Genomic DNA, 21,101 nt, shown 5'->3' with positions numbered 1-21,101 from the left:
CCTCAGCGCTCCGCCCGCGACAGCGACAGAGACCGGCCCTCGGGAGAGGGTTCTGGCCCCGCGTCCCCGGGAGCAGGGGGTTCAGCCCCAGGGCTGCCCCGCTGCGCTTGGGCAGAGCCGGCCGAGGAGCACGGTAGAGGAGTGTCCGGTGCTGCGGGCAGCCGCCAAACGCTGTCTGGCTCCGGCATCCAAACACTGGCTCCAGCATCCAAACGCTGTCTGGCTCCGGTATCCAAACGCCGGCTCCAGCATCCAAACGCTGACTGGCTCCGGCCTCCACCCCCATTTCTAAACCGCGCCACAGCCGTGAGGAATCCCTGGGTCAGAACCACAGCACCCGAGGCTTTGCACAGCCCAGGGTCAGGCAAGGCTGCTATCACTCTAGAAAATTATGATCTGGGTTCTTTAGCAAAAATGTTTCTTCCTTTATAAAGGACAACCCCCAGCCCAATGGATTAAACAAAACATGTCAGCACTTTCATTTGGAAAACTGTGAAACTGGACCTGTTGGCCAGTGAGCCTTGACTGGCCCCATTGTGCCATACCCCTCTTCATCCTCACCAGCTAGAACTGCATCAATTTCAATTTAGGTTCTTATTTTTAGTGCAGGATCAACCCAGGTCATGTTGCATTGTACTGCTTTCTTAGAAAATTCAATTTCTTTAAATATTTTAAAATCCCTGTCTAAATATGAATTCACTTATCAGTATGACTCAGAAAGCACACTGAAGTCTGTCAGAAAACAAAGCTGAGCACATGAAGCAATAATTCTTCAAATAACACTTGTTGTGTCTACATCACAAACCCACCTGTGTGACTGTCCTTCCTGGCAGGTAATGACAAACAGTATTGGCACAGACAGCAATTTTTCTGATTTTTAGGCTGTGCCATTAAATGTCTGGAAATTACAGTTTGAAAAAGAAATGCTGTCAGTTCTCTGACCTAGAGAGCACACAGCCAAAACACTCTGTCCGGTGCCTCTGGCCCCAGGTGAACACTCTTCTGCTCTGAGCTGCCAAAAGCAAGAGGTCAGGAAAGCAAATAGTTACCTAACAGAAAAGACAAGGACCAAAGCAGGTTGCTTTTTCTCCCCCTTGCACACAGTGGTAACAGCCCCCAAACACTGCATTTCCAACCTGGACTTGACCTATTTATTTGTGGCCCAGGGGTGGTGTTTAAGCTTTCACAGCTGCTGCTGAACATTAGACATCCCACACACATACGTGACCTGGACCCCAGTACTGATTAAAGATTTACCTAATGCTATTTACACAAAAAACTTATGTTTCAGACACGAATCTGGAAACATAACTCAGAGGGCTTATGCCTCATGTTACTCCATACTCCATGCTTTAAATTCCCCCAAAATACCTCTTCAAGGGTTTCATCTCCTCATGACTCCTATAAGCCCTTCTGAAACCCGTGGCAGACAAATCACTGCCTCCTGCTATGTACTATTCACAAGCCTTCAGATTTCTCTCAAGCAGACAGTGCTCTGTGAAGGCAAGTAGAAGATTTATGTTAAATCCTACATATTTATAGAGGTCTAAAGACAGTGTTAAGCAAGTCAGTTCCATCCCACTCCTATACATTTTCTGCACCCAGTGTAAAATCAGCTCAAGGTAACTGAAGTGCAGCCAAGAAACAAGTGCTGAGTACAATCTGTTGGAATACCAAGTAAGGAAACAAGAACTTTGCAAGGCAAAGTTGTTTCTGACACATCCTGTGGACTCTCATGTTAGTCAGAGGAAGCGAAGCCAGCCCTTTTTAAAATTTCAGCTTGCTGAGGTAATGTTAACCTTTACGAAACCATCCAGGAGGAGCAGCAGCACCTGCAAGGTTTGCCCTGGATTGTATCAAGCAGCTTCCAAGGTTCAAAGAAAGCAATAAAAGAAAATTACTCCAATTTGTGGTCCTGTCTTCAGCTCCTGTATATTAATTGGCTTCAGCACCCTGTGAAACAAAACCTGTTAGCCCAGAAGCAGGTTGGATAAAGAGGACTCCTGCATTTGAGGGAACTGAATAAACCCAATCAAGCTCTTTAACATGAAGCCTCTGCAAGTGGTATTTATGTGGCTTGCATTTACCTTTTATGCAACTAATGGAACACGCCATTGTTTCCACAATGTTTTCCAAGATGGAAAACTGCTCATGGTGAGCAGCAGTATTTATGATGATATTAATACCAAAGCCATCAGTAACAGTTTAAGTATCTTTTTTAATTTTCTTACAACCACTTAAAACTGTCATATAACACAAACTTTTGTACACTATTTACAGACAAAACAAGTAAAATATCCATCCAAAATATTTTTTAAAAAAATCCTCTGATTAAATTGTTACACCTGCTCAAACAATGGTGGGACTTAATAGGCATATTTTCTTGTGCATGTTTCTCTTCCATGTAGTACTTCAGTCTCACTGCATATATATATTTTCTTTTAAAAGTTAAAGAAAGATAAAACAACAAGCAGAAGGGACACAACACAATATGCATTTAAATCTTTGTTTGAGAACAAGCAGCTAATTAAAAAAGGCAAAATACAGGAAAAGTGCATCAGTTCCAATGAGTTAGTACAAGAAAGAGGCCCACAGGTGCGGAGCTGTCACCCTTTTGGGTAGAGTCTCCTAGAAGACCTCTGATTGTCTATAGAGATTATTTTAAATTTATTTTAACCAGGAAATTATAACTACAAAAAAAAAAAAATTAAAAGGAGAGGAGAAACATGACACCTCCAGATTTTTTTTTTTTTGCCATGAGGTTTCTTGGAAACTGGTGCTCAACAGCTTTCAGAATGGGTGAGAATTCCTTTGTGCCCAGAGCTCAGTGCTGACCCCGTGCTGTGAGTGAGCATGCCTGAGCCCCAGAGTGGCTCCCCTTGGTCTGTGCCAGGCCAGGGGTCCATTGTTTGTGCTAAGTCACTCAGACCCACTGCCTTAGAACTTCGTCAGCGCAAGACCTGCTCGCTTCCATGGCTTAAAGCTGAGCCGAACACTGCCGGCTGGGCACCTGAACAGAGCAACTTTGTCTTCTCATCAAAAGTCCATCTGCATGCCTGGTGCATTGCAGAACACATGCCACGCTGAGGAAGCTACAAATGACCATGGAGACAAAGTGTCACTAACCTTAGCTCATTTTTGTTGTGTTTCATACAGATTGGCATTTTGGTTTTAGAGCAGTAAAACAGGCTTGTTGTCTCTGGTGTTCCCAAGTCCCATTGTAATCCCTCACCCAAAGGGCTGCCTTTGAAAACAAGGCTACGTGCACATTTGGGGAAGGGCGGCAGCACTCTGAAACAAGGGGTCAGCACACAATCCCTTTGAAGCGGAGCCTTCATCCTACATCTGAAGTCTCCTGACCGAGCCTATGTCTTTGTGCTTAGTTACTTTTAGGTCATCTGAGCTCACAGTAGGCAGTAACCAGGCTGACACTACGTGACAGGACTGGTTAAAGAGTAGCTTTGTACAGGATCATATTTTTGGCTTTCTGGTAAGGCTACTTCATCTAGTAACAACAGATTTGGTCCAAAGGCATCCAGTCTCCAATTCGAGCTTGATAGTTTTGAAGCCTGTTTTGCTACATTCAAAAACCTCACAAGCCGCTGGGCTTTTTGCCAACGAAGTACCAAGGCTTTGTACTTTATACAGAAGAATGGAGTGCTCAGTCCAATCGACTGTAAATATATTTACACTTCTGTGGACCTAGCAGCTAAATACTCCTTCCCTCCTCTAAAGCATCACTGGAATAAAGAACAAACACTAGCAAATCCTAAAACAACAACAAAATACTGCTAAAAGTTGTGACAGACAAAGTAATCTTAAAACCCACTCCCGAACTCTGTATGTACTGTTTCCATCAATCCCAGGAGAGACTGCAAACACTCCTGGAGTTCTATACAACACAGAAATTAATCTGCATATTATTTCATTCCTCAAAGAGGAACTTTCAGAAATGTTTAGAGTTAGGAAAAAAGTAGTCTTCATTCACCAAGATCAGTGTTGTACCTCTCCTCTCCTGGAAGGACTGCTTTGAGTTTAGGATGGACAAGCTGCTTGTGCTTTGGGGATAATTCTACCACATTCAACCTCCATGGCATTTTTGGAGGTCAAATACTTCTCTATTACAGAATCCTTGAGTTGGTGCAGAAAGCACAGAACAGTAACCCAACAAAATCTTTCTGCCTAACAAGGCTAAGCTTAGCACAGCCAAAGTGGCACCACCAGGTTTCTAAAGCTATGATGTGCAAACCCAAGATTGCACAATGCACATGAAAATATGCCAAGCAAGAACACAAACCCTCAAGCATGTCAAGCCAAGGGTAAACTCTTGTTACCAGCCACATAAACAGTACACAAGGCTCAGTGGAGAGTTCATTTTCTTGTACTGGAGACATCTGTAGGACACCAGTCCCTTTCTCCTGGACTCCAGCTTTGTTGTACTGTCCAGCGAATGATGTCCTAGAGGACAGCACAAATCCCTGAACCCTAAATTACTGCAGTCCCAGCAATTTCTGATGGTGAAACATTGCTATCACCCAAATCCAGGATTCAGCCACCAGCTACACAAAATCCAGTTTTTAAGAAACAGAGCGACTAAAGCAGCGCGTGAGCTCATTTCAAGTCATATTGGAGTAGATGAACAAGTAAGTGCAGTTGTGTCATCTGCCACGCATAGAGAAAGAGGAACTTGAAACAGTCAAGTAGAAACACCATCCATCAAGATAAAGCCCCAATTATCCCTTTTAAATCCAGCAATAAAACAGAGTGCATTTTTTTCCAGGAAACAGAGTGTACAGTACCCGTGTGCAGCATAAAAACATTTCACAAATAATGAAAACATCCCTTTTGAAAATCTCAACAAAAATAGATCCCATTGGGACCAGACTGTCAGTGCCTCCCAAAACAAGGCAGAAAAATCCAGCCTATAAAACATGCCAAAGGTGACCAGTAAGTATCCCACTAACAGCTGAAACTGCTGACTGCTTTATTTACTGAGAAAAGGAAGTATGACATTTGTATTTAAAACCCCAGGCACCACGTTAACAGGTCCACTAAACTACACTTTCAGCTCTGTTCTCTCCTGACAACTACTTAAAAAGACATCTATCTGTCTACGGGGGAAGGTGGAAGCAACATCTCTTGGCTATGCAGGTCAATTCTGCCAGGCATCAGAACAACAGAACTCTGGGAATTCTACTGCACTGACCCAAAAGCATCATCTTCCAGCCCAGAAGTTCTCTACTGGTCAAATTTCTCAAGACAAGATGCTGACAGCAAAGCAGCAGTGTTTCTTTTAAAATTTTTTCAAGCCTAATGGCTTATGACTGAGCTTGTCCTAAGGGACTGGAGTACAGGCAAATGATCTATGAAGAGCCAAAACATCCATTTATTGGCCACATATCTGGTGTAAGGAGGAAAAAGGGACAGTTTGATTTCAGTTTGCGTCTTCAGACTCTGCTTACAATGTGGGAGAAAAAAATTGTCCTAGCTACACACTGCCCTCCCTCCATCATAAATATTCAGCTAATTAATAGTCTGACATTTATGTTTTGATTCTGGAATAAAAAAAAAAAAAATCTGATTTTAACACTTGTGTGAATAGTTCTGCCTTGACCAGGCAGTTATTCTAAGGGGCAAAAGCAACAAACCCCAGTTACTGAGCTCTGCTTAGTCCCAGCAGTTTTCACTGGAGGTGGCTCCCCCTCAACACCACCGTGGCAGGTACAGTCACAGGCTGTGCCAACTCAGCTCTCAGCCTACAGACCACATCCTTGCTGAATCCTACAGCTCACAGCTTTGGAATGGCCAGTCACACTGGGCCTAAGGGACACTTGAATCATTCCATTTGACCAGAGTAACCTCTGCTCATCAGAACCCAGTAACTGCATCTTTGCTAAACCGATTCCTGCAGTGAGCACCTTCCTAACTCAAATGCATTCGTAGGCCGGGGGCTTCCTGCAAAGACGGATTTGAATAGGACATAAAGGACCAGGGCTGCACATATCCAGCTCCTGCCTGTGCTCCTCCAAACACTCTGAGAACAGGCAGAGTGAATGAGTACAAGCCAGCTGAAACTCAATGCTTATTTGATGCAGATCTTGAGTCTGATGCTAGTTTCCCCACACCTTTAATGGAAAGTAACGTAAGCCCTGTTATTCAATGTGTAAAGCAGGTCCACAGCAAGTGGCTGATTGGGTTTTATCACCCTGGAAAATTAAAATCAGCAGTTCATCCTAATGTGAGTCTATTGATGGAACTAAGATGTCTCACTGGTCCTTTTCCTTTTCTCTAATAAAAGCACACAAATCTCTTTCCAACCCACGACATTTTCACCAAGTCTGATCCTGAGCATCTGCGGATAGTTAAAAATACAAAGTCAAGCTCATCAGTTTCCAGAATGCAAACATTGGCAGAGCTATGTTGCAGTCCCCTATTGATTGCAGTTTCCTTAGTGTATTCTCTAAAAAGATGTTCAGGTAGCAAAGCAAAAGTCTGCTGACAGGCTCTATGTACATGGCCCAATTGTTTGTTAGAAGAAAAAGGAAATAACCTCACACAATTGAAAAAAACAAAAAATCTGACAACCCAAATATAGAAAATGCAGAGGCACTTTCTCTTTCCTTCCTTATGTCCTACAGCCTGCCTGTAAGAGAAGTGCAAAATAATTAAGTTTTCTGACATCTGAAAAAAGGAAACACCCATGTTATGCCTACAGAAGTTTCAGCTAAAGCTTTAGAACAGAAGCTCTGTGTGCTGACATTGGTTTGCACTCTGGACACGCCCACAGAAGCAGGACTGCTGTGCAGCCACAGACCACTTGTCCAGAAAGAGCAGTTCCCTCCCTTTTTAGTTCATCACTTCTACTGTTCAGGCTACAGAGGTAGTAAAAACAAAACCAAAACCAACAACAATGAAAAAAACCAAAATGAACAAAAAAAACTTGCAAAGGAACCACACTCTTGCTATACTGTACATTCAGAACCCTGTGGCCACGTTGTTGTCCTAACAATGAACAAATTCATTAAAAATCTCAACATTAACACACGAATGTGCAAAGAACACATTCCAAAGTCAGTGCTGTGGTAAAGCAAGTGTTCATCCACAGGGAGGGAAGGGGATTGTGTGAAACATCAGGAACAGAAAGGTTATTTCTGGCAGCCTACATGCGAACGTAAACAGGATTCGTTTCTCCTTTTAAAGTTCTGTGCCAACAGAACTACTGAAATGTCATTTCTCACACGAGGAGACTTTTCTGTAATCATTAAAAAATACATTAAAAAAAGGGAACCATAGAGCAAGAGACTATTGTGTTCCCAAGCTGGCAGCTGGTAGAGTAGCCCCTATGTTTGCATTGGCATTTTGCTCCAGATGTTGTCTTCCTTTTGTTGAAATAGAAAAATTGAGGCTGACACACACTTTTAGGTCATCTGGGCCTCAGTTTAAGTTCATTTGGCTTTACTTGCTAGAGAGGAAGGAGCATGTTTTTGTAGTTGTGCTTCAAAGGTCCACTTCAACTTGGCTGCTCCTCAGTTTGCAAACTGCTGGTAGAAGGCAAGTTTGACCCTCTCAATGTGATGGCAGAGTTTAATAGCTGGTCCAAGCTTCAAGTCCATGCACTCCTGAACAGTGGGCAGGGTCAGCAGCAGCAGTGCCTGGCCATCGATTTCCTGTCAGAAAACAAAAATTCCATAGTGACTTTGTTGTTTTTCTCCCTGCTCCTTCAGCTTTGACTTGCTGTAACTTCAGATTTGTGACCGTTTGTGAATTAGATGTTTCTTTCATGCTCCCCCAGGAAGCTTAAAAATCTCTCTCACACACAACAAATTAACTCCTTTCTTAAAATGCCAGCTCAAATTCACTGGCTGAGGCACAGACTCTCAGGAGACTCTATTGTAAAAAAATACAACCCAATGAAAGAAACCAAGGGAATTTCATGCAGAAAGTAATTTTAACCAACCATTGCATCTTTCTATAGAAACAGAGGTTCTACAAGATGAAGTATATCTGGAACATCCACCACCACCAACCACCCTAACCATTAGCTCCAGTAGTACAGTTTTAACGGACACTGGTTTTTATGGCAAATTTTAACCAAGATGCAAAAAAAGTGTTGACTCTTGTAATGGCCTGAGAAATCTGAAAAACTCTGTTCATTCCCTGAACTCTCCTCTCCCAAACTGCTGCAGGCTGCACAAATGTTTACTTCCTCAGAACCATATTAAAAAAATTCTTTTTCTGACTCCTTAGAGGATAAGAAGCCAAGTGACAGATTCAACATTTAACAGACAAAAAATGATACCTGATCAAGGAAAATCCTTGCTAGTGGAGCACAGTCAGTGGATTTGAGGAATCGTACCACATCAGCCACGCTCCATTCCAGAGGGTTGCTGTCCAGCTGCAGCTTTTCAGCAACTTCCATCTTTATGTCCTAGACAAGCCAAAAGAATTCCTAAAATATCACATATGCTTAGTCTTTATTACAGTTCTATGATGCAGCCATAATAAGCACAGTGGATTTTAATTACTCTGTAGCGTTTTCACAATGCCTTTCCATGAGGTAACAGAGAACACATGTATGGTGGTTAATACTCTCAAGATACTGGTGCTTGCCTAACAGGGAGAAAGCCAGGACAGAAATCTGTTTTCCAAGGTAATTCCAAGTTACCTTTGGCGAAGGAGGTTTATTTTCATCATCAGAAAAGGAAAAGGTCCTGAGCTTCCTTTTCCGCTTGTCTCGGTCCTGAGCCAGGGAATGAGACAGCTCACTCTGGGTGGGAGATGATGACAGGGATTTCTTCTCTGACACCTCTGATTCTTCAAGCAACTCATCTTGGTGCTCTGAGGTGCTGTCCTCAGTCAGAGACTCTTCATCCACCTCGTCCTGGTCATCCTCCTCTTCTGCCCCACTGCCCTGAAGAGTTAGGAATAAAGAAAAAACATTGTAACCCTGAAGTTACAAGGAACTAATGTTTGCTGTTTCAAATGAAGCGAAGATCACATCCCAGATCTATGAGCCCTGCTGGCAGGGCCTTACCTGGGGAGATCCAGCTGGAGTGTTATCCACGGAAGTAGAAGAACGTTTTTTCTTATGAACAAAGAAATGTTTCCGCCTCTTCCGCCTTTTATTTGGTTTCTTCATGGCTACTTCCAGGTTGCTGTGGCCACCTGGGGGCCGACCTATCCGCTTGTTTTTCCGCTTTCCGTAATAGTGCGCTACCAGGACAGGAGAAAGGAGCACAGTGTTGAAATGCACCTTCAATGTCACCAGTTATGTTTGCCCCTCATCAGGACTGGAAAATCAGTAGAAGGACATTTCCCAAGAGGAATCCCAACTCTGCAAAACTTCAAGATCGCTATGTCTGTATTTTCCTCTTCAATTTGGTTTAAGGAACAAGAATTACTGATCAATTTTTCTGTTTGCCCTGTAAAGATTTACTTCCTCCATCTCTGGGAAGCCCCCAAATGATCCTATTTTATACAACAATTATCAAAGATTTGGTCCAATTTAATGGCACTTTTTATGATGTTTTGTAGTTTTTAAACATGGCCTCAATGCACTGTTTGTGCTCACAGTGTCAAATGGTTAAAGCCAGTTTACAAAAACCCTAAAAACTAAGAAAGGAGCTTGAAGGTGTTGCATTTTTTTTCCCCACAACAAATTGGTAAAAGCAATTATAATGCCACTTAAAATACAACCTTAGTCAGTTCTTGTCCCAAAAGTTGTTTTAAAAAGATAAAGTTTTAAGCACACAACGGAAGTTAAGCCATGGTTCTACCACTTAATACAGAATTAACTTTTTCTCCCCTACACACAGGCACATGAATATTTTGTAGACCTCTGTATGCAGTGCTTGATCTGCTCCTTCTGTAAGAAAAGCAATGTATTTTGGATTTCTTCTGGAATCAAAGCCAAAAGAAGCTAAAATATAACACTCCAAACTCCATCTTGGTATGGATCAGGGAACTACTCACTGTATTTCGTCTTTGTCAGCACAGAGCAGTTCTCTGAACACTTATCCAGCACCATCTGAGGGCCAAAGAGGTTTGGACAGCATTCCAGCTTGATGCACGTTTTCCTGCAGAAATCTGCCACCCGATCTGCCGTCCTCACAACTTCCACGGTGGCACGGTAGCTCTTGCCTTTGTATCTAGCATTGAAAACATGGGCATAATTCAGGAATCTTCTAATTACCAGGATAAAAGGACTTCATTGAGGGGTGTACGAGAGTATTGAGAGAAAAAAAAAAAAGCAGTGATGAACTTTATGGACAGCCAAGTCCAGGAAACAGGAGCTCCTGCCTCTTACATCAGCTCCCCAAATAAAGGAAAGCCAACACAGAGGTGGCTGCAGTACCAAACGCAGCAACACTGCCCCATCAACAACTACAAAACATCGTCTGAGAGGACTGCCCCAGAGTTTAGATATTTTGTTTTCTTTGTTCACAGATGGTTTGTTGTCTCTCTGCTTTTATGGGACTGCAGAAGTGCCCACTGTGGACAGCTGGTCCCTCAAACCAAGGCTGAGAGCACCCACTGAGCTCATACAGGTAACATCAGACAGCTTTTGGTGAGCCTTTCTGTGCTCATCCTGTGGAGACAAGGGGACCACTGCCACATTTCTAATCAGCTTTTGTCTAACTGCTGAATAATTCCCCAGGACAGTCACTTGCCATGACTCCAGGTACTGCACCTGTTTGATTTAAATGAAGAAAAGATTTCTTTTTGTTCCCCAACCTTGCCATTACCCTGAAAGAGCTGCACTGTGCAAAATCTGCCAGAGCTGCTCAGTATTTCTGCTTTGTTCTCCCAGCACAGCTACAGGCATGTGCTGATATCTACCAGAGATGTTTCAGGCCTGCAAGTACATAGTTAATGCCTTGAAAAAAAGAGCTGTATCATCACAGTCCAGACACCCCTGGTGTCACTACAAAACACCACTTTTGGTGGAAAAAGAAAGCAAACAGCAACTTCAGTGAGACTAAACAAATATTTTTTTTTTTTTATTCCTCAGCTACACCTTCTATTTACACTAACCTTTGTCATCTTCCTATTGCCCAATTCAGAGCAATCCTTCAGTATATGGAAAGATGTCTTTTTATACATGAAACTGATCCAACAAAAGAATTACTGACACGTTCAAAATTATGTAGGGAAGTGTGCAGCAGCACATTGGGAAAATCTAATCTCTAATATGCAAACACAGTGACCTAATTACAAAACCATCCCTAGACTATAAAGGAATATCTGGACTTATCAAATATATGCAAATATGTTCACTGCTTTTTTCCTAGCTGTAAAAATCATCTTGCAAAGAAGCTTCAACCCAAAAAGCTCAGCAGGAAAACTGGGAGTGCTTTAGGGTAGACTGCTGTAGAATGACTTCCATGCCAGGCCATTTCAAAGCTTCTAACTTTATTTCTGAAGAATCTTTTTCCACTAAGAAATTTGTGTGGAAGTGCCTGAGAAGCTTCCTAAGGAGTATATGCTTCTGCTTTAAAACACTGACAATTATCTTCAGGTGAATTAAATTATCTTAAACCTCACCCACAGGTCTGTCAGCACAATGTTGTACCACTACCACACCAGTCTCTAGCTGCTCACATGCCTGTAGCAGAGTACACTGCCATACTATGGAGCATTAAAATCACATGCACTGCACCAGAATTCATAAAGAAATTTATAAAGAATTTAACATTTAATGGCTGTTGGCATCTTGATATGCTCTAAGCGATTTTTCCTTCCCTGAAATGTAAGTTAAAGCACAGACTGCAGAGGACAGCTACTGGGACTGACTAGACAGAGGACAGGATAAGAATTTACTTGGCTTTTAGGGTCTCTCCATGGCCATGCCATGCAGCCTCTTCATCCAGCTGCAGCTCTCGCAGGACACGGCTGGGTTTGTAGGCGGCGTTGATCAATAGAGTGAGAACCTAGAGTGCGGGAGGGAAGAGCAGAAAACACGTGTAAGTTATTTGTACAATACATCTGTTCTAAAGTGCCAGGGCAGAATAGGAAATTACTCCTATTCATCCAAATTATCTAGCATCAAAGCACTCATTCACAGCAGGATTACAGACACCTCCTGACAGTGCCAAAACGAACACCGAGAGCAGCCGACACTTTGGGCCTTCCCAGCCCTCAGAATTTGTCTGCAGAGCCACGAGTGTATCCAGCAATTTCCAAGTCATTGCCCTTGAATTACACACCACTAAATTAACGCCTGGGGCTGAGTTCTCCCAAACTTGCATAACCTTGGCTAAATCAGAGTGATTATTTTAAAGATTGTATGTCATGTGAAGATGTGCCAAAAAAATGCTGCGGGATTTTGCTGCCTGCCAACCCTCTACTTACAACAAAATTGTAGTGCAGAATCCTAAGCTCTCATCTGTTTTGCTTCCATGAACCATGATAAGGTTTGTATTTTAATAAAATGATAATTTCTTGGGTACTGTAAAGTAACTTGGAAGTTGTGAATAACCTGAAGTTAGTGGGGGATAGTACAAAATGTGCACTCTAATTGTACTTTTTATGTTCACTATGTGCTCATTCCAAATCATTCCCAACTGGGTGCATCACAACCTTGACATTACAAATTTGCAGTTTTATTGCTACTAATGCAGCAGTCCAGAAATCAAAGAAAAGTATTAAATGTAATACAAGTACCAAACTCTCTCTAGGATTCATACAGTGAGCAAGACTCACAAGTGAAATGAATACACAGCACCTGCACATCTGCAGGATTTGTGCACACTTTCTGCTTTCAGGCAACGAAGCAGAGCAAACCTTCAAGGTCAAACAAAGGTGCCACAGAATTTCACATTTGCTCTTTTGCAGTTCTTACATTAGAGTACTGAAACTGGCAGAAAGGATAGGGTACTTTTCTGCATGCAAAAATGGGCCTTTTTCAATAATCTGCTTGCTTCTTGACAACCAGACCCTAGTTTTACAGAATGTCTGCCAGAAAGTCTTTCTTAAGGTCTCTCCCAAGTTAAGACACCTGGTAGGGAAGGTAAAATTCCTGGTATGTCAAGCCAATTCCTATATATAAAGTGATCATTTCATGACAGCTCACGTGTGCATATACAGTCAGTCATGTCTTGGGAAATTTCCAGCCTCTCAGGTCAGATAAGCACCTCATGACCTTTCTTGAAATTTCAGAAAAATAATTATTGGATTGAAGTATCTGTAAATTTGCTGTGAAACACCTTCTGGAGAAGAAGCCCTTTGGCATTAAAGAATGGCCTCTTGCTCCCTCAATTACCTTAAGAAGCCAAACTGTAATTTCACCTGATCTATGCAAATTGTATCCAACTTATAAAACACAGAAAATTCTATTCATTTCCCAATCACTGAACGCAGTTTGCCATTTTGACTAAGAATAATCTGTATTTCCTCTGTTTTACCATCCACAGTGCAGACTGTAAAGGAATTTTGGGATTATCTCCAGCTAAATTCTGTTAATTAAAATGGAAACATTTATTACAGCTATAAAAAGATACTAACTCCTTTGATTGCAGTAATTACAGGTTATACTGTTTTAACAGAAAATAAGATTTAGCAGTAGAAGGCTGAGTGTTACTTAGATAAATGAGAGGCTTTTGCTCTTATCAGCCATTCATAAAACCATTCATGATTTATACTTTATTATATGCAAAAAGACACTCCTTACACATCATCAGCTTCAATTCTTGAATTTCCCATCTGTAACAGAGAAATACTCCAGTGTTTGAGACACACTGCTATTTGCAGGCCCACCCTGTCCCTCCAGCTCACCTCCTTCAGCACCAGAACACAGTTCCCAGGCCCCACGGACTGGGGAAGCTCTGCAATCCTGCCTTTGTTCAGGTAAGGCCCCGAGAAGCACCGGTGGTTGAAGTAGATCTTTGGGCAGCAGTATTTGCCATTGATTACCACTGAGAGGTGAGAAAGGAGAAAACAAATGTTTAAATCACACACTGCAAACGCCCCGGGAAAGAATCTCACAGTACGTAACAGTTTGTCTGCTGTAAGAAAAGGAGGGGAAAAAGCCTTGAATGACAGGGATTTGAGGTAGTTTCTGTCTCACGTTTGCCATGGCAGCATTAGTTATGCCATGTTGCCAAAACAGTTTTCATACTTCACACCCATGCCTGCAAACTGTCAAACTGCAGTAAATAAAGATGGTCATATATCAGAAAAGAAACACTCCTTCCTGGCTAGTCTGCTGCTTCATGGTATTACACCAGGGAGAACAGCAAAGACAAAGACAACCCCAACTTTTTGGTAGCAGAAGCAGTTCCTACACAGCAGTTACAGATAAATTCTCCAGTCAATTTTCTCTCCCCCAAACTTCTGCCACCAGAGAAACTGGCAGTTATTCTCCACTGTTTATCCTAAACTGCAGTATCACATTGTTTTGCATTTTCAGATTATTTTCCTTTGATTAGCAAACAAAAGATGCAGCAACTGATAAACTGACCTTTGATGAAGTGACATCAAGCTCTCTAAACCTATTCAATGGTTCAGCATTGCTCAAAATTCAAGTACTAATATATATTGCAACACATTTGTGTACAAAACCAATATTGTTTTACCCAGCAGTGTTGTACTTTTTTCTTGATTGAGCAACACTATCACTTAAAGACCTTAAATTCAGCAGTTGAAAACTGCCAGATAAATGAAGTCAAATTTACATTATGAGTCTATTAAAAGCCAATTAAGATGCTAAACAAGCACACATCATTTTTATCACACTTGCTTTTGGTGAAGCTTCAGATGTGCACTTCACTGTACAGAAAACAGCAGAGGAGGCACTCTGTTGCCAAATGGATGGATCTGTGTGACTTTCACCAACAGATGTACTTATTCATCACATTCCTTCTTGCAACATTTTACAAAATTATTAGATTTTGCCATCTGGCACACAAAGCAGTTTACTGTTTGAATTGCTTTTGTTTATCACCATGATGAAGTTAACATAAAAACCAGAGAGATCTGCTTCCCAAAGCCAGAATCAAACAACTCCAGACCACAGATATAGCACACCTGCTTCTCCCACATTATCAAAGATAACAGGTGACAATAAAAAAGGTCACCTGCACGGGTCACACCACACATTCAGCTCCACATATCCTCTGCTGGAGGAGCAATGTTCTGGTGTAAAAATCTGATTTCCAGGTTTAATGCATATATGAATTGCAGAACGGCAGAACAAAAGCAACTGCATGCTTTTGTTTGTTTCATTCATTTTTGAAGTTCAACAAATCATTAAAAGATGAAAATCTCCAAACCCTTTCCTCCTCTTCCCTCTCCTAACAGTGTTGAGCAGGTGAACTCGTACAGGATTTTGCTTTGCTAGCCTGACCTCTGTGATCAATACCTGAGTCAGAAGAGTTCAGTTCCTGGTTCTTTAGTCCATCATGAACTGTCCTTGAAGACAAAATTCTGAAATGAAAAGAAGGTTGGGAAAACAGACACAGTAAAGACAGTCACCTCTCTGTTACTAAAACACCATTATATTTTTTTCCTCAGCTCCAGCCTTATTAATCTGCTTTTTATACCTTCCCTGTTTCACAGTAATAACATGCAGAAACTACCAACTTCCATTTGGAAAGGACTTCTGTCCTGCTACAGCCAGCAGCAATCCTTCCTTGCTCGAAGTCCATGGGGTACCATGGTGACAGACACCTCCCAAAACAGGAGTTTACATTCCCTGACTCCTTTTAATTTCACCTTTCACAGCACAAGGCAGGGTAGCCTCACCTTATGCATGCTGAAAAAGCTGGATTTTCAACAAAATACAACCAAAATTACTCCATTGGGATCTGGTAAGGATCCCAGTTACAAAACATGGGAGAACAGTCTGCTCAGTATTTTAGGAGCAATGCAAACACTGGCAGGACTACTGACAGCTCTGGTGTTTGTAAAGCTGCAAGAGTCAATAAAGCCAACTGTGAGCATTCCATGGAGCACTTCTGAGCAGGCTCACAAGAATGAGTTCCACATGCATGACAGAGTTTCTAGACTAATTGTAGATATTAGTAGAACTCTTCTTTTGGCCTACTTTGGGCCAAATTTCATCTGGGAAGGAACAATTACAAGGAAACAAATTCCAAGCTTTCTATCTCCTCCTACTGTAGTGCAAGAGGTCTTTTAGAACATCAGCAGAATCTACCAGCATTAACACAAATGGACTGTGGAATCTCTCAACCCTCAGTACAGCACATTTGCAAAGCTAAATCTCCCCTAACACAGCACATTTTCCAATTAAAAAAAAGAGACAAAACTCATGCCAAACCCCAACAAAAAATAAAAGCAAAAAACCTGTTACTTACTGTTTTTCTGGTTGAACTACAGCAATTTTCTTCTGCTTGTTTACTGAAAGAAACAAAATACCCAACAAAATATAAGAGGCAAGCAAATGAAACATCTAGTACAATACATATAGTGGACTCATTTCTTTTAAGTTATACAGCAAAAAGGATCTATGTTCCCAGTCACTGCAGTGTCAGACAGCTGACCCAGCTGCACGAGAGGCACACTGGCCCAAGTAATTTGAAGAAAACCAAAAGGTTTACTTAAACTTCCATTAAAAAATTCATTAAATCAAGCATGCATATGCCCAGTTTTCAAGGAAATCCAACCTTTTGTGCCTCTCTGTTTGCATCAGAGCCCCTAAACTACCTGTACTACCAGCCAAAAAGGAATGACACGCTTTCTCATTCAGCTCCCAAGGTTATATTGTTCAGCCCAACTTGCCACTTTACTGGCACAGTAACTGCAACACTTCAGCTTAGAAATGGAATGAAATCGGCTGGTTAGAAACACAAATGGCTTCAGATAATTGCTATGGAGGGAAACACTACTGCAACCAAGTCAGTCATCTATGTGATGGGTCCACTTGCTAATTCTGGCTTTCACAATCAGGTAGTAAAATAAAACAAGATAAAGCAACATTATGCCTCTTTAGCAACTTCAGGCTTTAGCCCCAACAAACTTCTGGACTTTTTTTCACATCATCTTTTATCTAATTAGGATCCCCCCTTCTTCCTCGTCTGTCCTTGGCAGTGCAAGCAGATTCGTTTCTCTTGCTTTGACATGCAGAAAAAGACAGCTCATTTCCATCTAAAACTTTTCTTACCTTACACTTAATGAACACTCAAGAAATTCTTTGGTTTCTCCAACCCCCATTTAACTTTAATAAATGTCTCACCAAGCAGTTGAGAGAAGGCACTATCTTATTCTACTTACTAGTGTAGTTAAAAAGGTAGGGTTTACCTCTCAGCACTTTGTCATTAAGGGATCATCACCACATGGCCCATTGTGAAATCAGTCCCCTTTATTTTGACTCCAAAATGTGCACACACTCCACACTGTTTTGTTGTGGTATTAACTTTACTTTGCACAAGTGCAAATGTAAAATCAGTATCAGGGTCAGACACGTGACAACAGCTCAGACAGAAGGAAATGCAGAGCATGGAGGGTGTGTAAATACACAGATAGGATTTCTTTGTTATGGCAAATGGATTGTCCTCACAGGCTCCTACAGCATTGCAGTGGCCTCAAGCCAACACTGTGGGGTTTGGAGTTGTTGTAGGGCTTCCAACTGGCCCCAACAGCCAGAGAGACAGTTGTGCAACACACAGATTCTCTGTGCATGATGAACGTTTCCAAATTCAGCGATGCCAGCAATAACCCCGCAGTAATCTGCTCCGGCAGGTCTCACCAGCTCCAGCAACCCACCACTGCAAACAGAAGAGAACTGGTACCTATTGCTTTGCGAGGAGGCCTGAGCTGATATCCATTCGTCTCACACCAACCCACTGGAAATATATTCATTGATTCCACACTCACTATACACTCAGGGACGGGTTTCTTGGAGCCTGTTCAGTTTAGAAAAGGAAAAATTGGAGTAAGTCATAAACCCCCTAACTTGGTTCACATTCACTGTATGTTTGTTAGTGAAGCTGCTTTTACTTATGGTGCATCTGGAACACAATAACAATCATTTATTCATCCCCTTTACTGACCAGATTCTTTCCTGACCTCATTTACTTCCTCCTAAAGGCTGGAGATGGGAATTTTCCTTCCGCAGTTTCGCAGAGATGCACAGCGCATAGTAAGTGCATGCTGATGTACTTCCAATCAAGAAATGGGATTATAATGGAGAACAGCTGACACAGGCTTACTCTATCTTAATGAAGAACCTCTGTAGAACTTTCCTTCCCAGGTCTGGCCAAAGCTTGCTCAGAATGCAAGTCACTCATGTGTGAAACTGTCACAAGGGCCCTGCTTTCCACACGGCCCCGCTCAGCACTTTGCACGGTGCATGAGCCCAGCACTGACACTGCAATGCACAAATGCCATTCTTGGCTTAAATAAGCAGTGCCAGCCAAGGCAAACTGGAAACACACAATCCAAGTGGGTTTTGACTGTGATTTCACCAAGGAAATTGTGACTTGCTGCCCATACTCTGCACACAGTGAGTTTGCTTCAGATGCTCCTCAGGTTTGGGGATGGCACTACAGCAGAACCAAAGAGAGCACTCCTCTCTTCCCCCAAACCAAGCTTACCCTCCAGCTGAAGCCAGAGGTAAGAATCTTTTAACTTGGTGACTGTAGCAATGCAAACTTCTTCAGGATCAACTGGGTTCACAGCCTCGAGTTTCATGTTCTCTTTAAATCCATGGTCAGAAGTTAACTAGGAAAAAGCCAGAATACTTCAGTAAGACACCAGCTGTGTATCCAGGATAGGATATGAATATCCATGAACAGGAGCAACACATAAAACCTTCAGTGTTTGAATAACACAGGAAGATACTCAACACAGACAGAGGAGATTTCAGATAATTAGCACACTGAGTACACATAAGATATGTTAGGAACTACAAAGAATTTAAGTTAAAAAAGGCTCTACAGACAGACCTAGCAAAGAACGTATTTGTCTTCAAAAAATAAGGATGCTGAGGCTCACTGAAGGGATTGAGTGCATTCCCAGCAATCAGAAATTCTCTGCTGCTTGCCACCTGAGTGATAAGTCTGACAAATAATCTGACCAGGTTCTCTATTCTATCATGTTAACTTGGAAATCCATTTTACACATGCAAATAACATTCCTGCCTCATCTGAGTTCTGGCAGGCAGAATAGGAAGCTTTCTTTTCATTTTACGTTTTTTGGATAAGTAGGGTCTTACTTTATTCACCAATATAGTTTGCATTTATATATTTTTTAAAAAATCCCTAAAACATAAGAATAGGTATTTATCCAGCTCTGGAGCTCCTGAATTAAAGATAAGAAGTACCAGCCAGACAGAGGACTCTTCTTCCCAGAGCCACTCTGCAATGTAATTACAGGATCAATACATTATGAATTCTGGAACTAGTCTACAGTGATCAACTCTTCTCAGAAAAAGGATAATAAATTCAATGACCTGCTCTAAGATGCCACAGTTTACAAGACAGAACAAGGACAACAAGAATTCACAGCCAGCAACACTCTCTTCAAAAACTGGTAATTATTCATTTTAATTTCTCCCCCTAAGCACTGCAATAGCCCAAGTATGGTAAATGGAACTGGAATGCAGGTGTTAATAGTACCCTTTTCTGCTTGACAAGCTAATGTGCTTTGGGGGACAGCAATACTGTCACTGAACCAACAAAGCCCAAAATCTTGCAAGTCCTTCAGGCATGGGTTAATGTAAAATGATTATTTGGTACTAATTTAAGATGACTTCATATTGATTAATACAATGGAATTAATTTTTCAAGCTGAAAGGATGGAAGATTGCAAGAGTGCCCTAAGTAAATGAAAATAAGGTCTATTAATAATAAAGGCCCTGTTTCCACAGTTACAGGAGTGCCAACGACTGATGCTGTTCTATGTCTCTTCCACGGACTCTTACACATCTCAATTTCACAAAACAAGCATTTATTTCCAGTCTGCTTTATCACAACTGAAAGTCCACTGCTTCCTTATCTAGGAAGCTGGCATGCAGCTACTTCAGTTCACACTCATTTATAGTCTCTTATCTCTCCTGCTTCCTGAGTTACCAAAGGTAAGGTGTTAAGGTATTCAAATGTGTTCAGAGGAGGGCAACAAAGCTGGTGAAAGGGCTAAAGGAATGCCCTGTGAGGAGCAGCTCAGGACCCTGGGTTTGTCCAGCTGGAGAAAAGGAGGATGAGGAGTGACCTCACTGTTCCCTGCAGCTTCCAGAGGAGGGGAAGTGGAGAGGGAGGTGCTGATCTCCAGTGACAGGACCTGTGGGAATGGTTCCAAGCTGTGTCAGGGCAGGTTCAGACTTGGCACTGCGCAGCACTTCTTTACTGAGAGGCTGGTCAAACACTGGAACAGGCTTCCCAGAGAGGTGCTCAAAGCTCCATCTCTGTCAGTGCTTGGACAACACCCTTAACAAGCTTTAACTTTTGGTCAGCCCTGAAGAGGCTCAGGCATTGGACTGGATAATTGATCATTGCAGGTTCCTTCCAACTGAAATATTCTATTTGACTTGGAAAGGAAACTAAAGTAAAAAACATGCAAAAGGTTCTTCTCCCTGTAATGAAGAGTACCAGTCAGGCAGCAGAGGAGATGTTCCTGCAGGAGAAGCTTACCGAAGGGAAACAGCTCTGGGGAGCCGCCTCAGCACCGCACTGTTTGAGGTAGTCAGCCCAGTCAAAGTCCTGCCCAGGGTAACCTAGGAGAGCAAAGAGCCCAGGGTTAGAGTTTAACAGCTGAGACTCATTTCAAACCCACCTGACACAGAGCACTGAGATCTGTTTGGGTCACTCAGGTTTGTGAGCTGACAGGGCTTCAGCGAGCCATGTGAGGTCAGACCACTCCAACCTGAATCATCAATCTGCCAAGCAGACAAGGGCAGCAACTGAAACATGGGAAAGCAGTTTCACCCTTTTCACAGAGTACAGGTGAAATTCAGGAAAAATTTCTGCAATTGCTGTTGTGTCAGCTCTGAAACAATTTTTTTAAAACAGAGCACTCAAAATGTGCACAATATCAACACGCTACTCTCTCAAAGACATGTTAAATACTAAGTCGTTAAAGAGAGCAGTTAGATGTGCCAAGAGCCTCATCAAGTCTGATAACAGCTGTAGATCTGCACACATTTGAAG

The 21,101-nt window shown here is 42.1% G+C and overlaps 1 protein-coding gene across 4 annotated transcripts in view; it reads right to left on the bottom strand.

Moving 5' to 3' along the window:
- Positions 1–2,198: 2,198 nt before the first annotated feature.
- Positions 2,199–21,101, bottom strand: part of SFMBT1 (Scm like with four mbt domains 1) — a 117,593-nt gene continuing 98,690 nt past the window's right edge. For all 4 annotated transcript variants that reach the window (XM_042019172.1, XM_042019183.1, XM_042019201.1 and 1 more), the window contains 12 exons: positions 20,586–20,668; positions 18,552–18,678; positions 17,748–17,861; positions 16,314–16,356; positions 15,359–15,423; positions 13,774–13,913; positions 11,821–11,930; positions 9,973–10,148; positions 9,035–9,213; positions 8,666–8,911; positions 8,300–8,428; positions 2,199–7,667 (listed from right to left, as the gene is read on the bottom strand). In XM_042019172.1, the coding sequence (XP_041875106.1) occupies positions 7,527–7,667; positions 8,300–8,428; positions 8,666–8,911; positions 9,035–9,213; positions 9,973–10,148; positions 11,821–11,930; positions 13,774–13,913; positions 15,359–15,423; positions 16,314–16,356; positions 17,748–17,861; positions 18,552–18,678; positions 20,586–20,668 (1,553 nt within the window). In that variant the 3' untranslated portion in view covers positions 2,199–7,526. The remainder of the gene's footprint in view (positions 7,668–8,299; positions 8,429–8,665; positions 8,912–9,034; positions 9,214–9,972; positions 10,149–11,820; positions 11,931–13,773; positions 13,914–15,358; positions 15,424–16,313; positions 16,357–17,747; positions 17,862–18,551; positions 18,679–20,585; positions 20,669–21,101) is intronic.

Source organism: Corvus kubaryi, unplaced genomic scaffold, assembly GCF_017639235.1.
Source record: "Corvus kubaryi isolate FWS band 111438036 unplaced genomic scaffold, C.kubaryi_AGA036_p1.0 124, whole genome shotgun sequence".
Taxonomy (NCBI): domain Eukaryota; kingdom Metazoa; phylum Chordata; class Aves; order Passeriformes; family Corvidae; genus Corvus; species Corvus kubaryi.
Note: the sequence above shows the minus strand (reverse complement) of the source record. Positions and strands in the feature narration are given on the sequence as shown.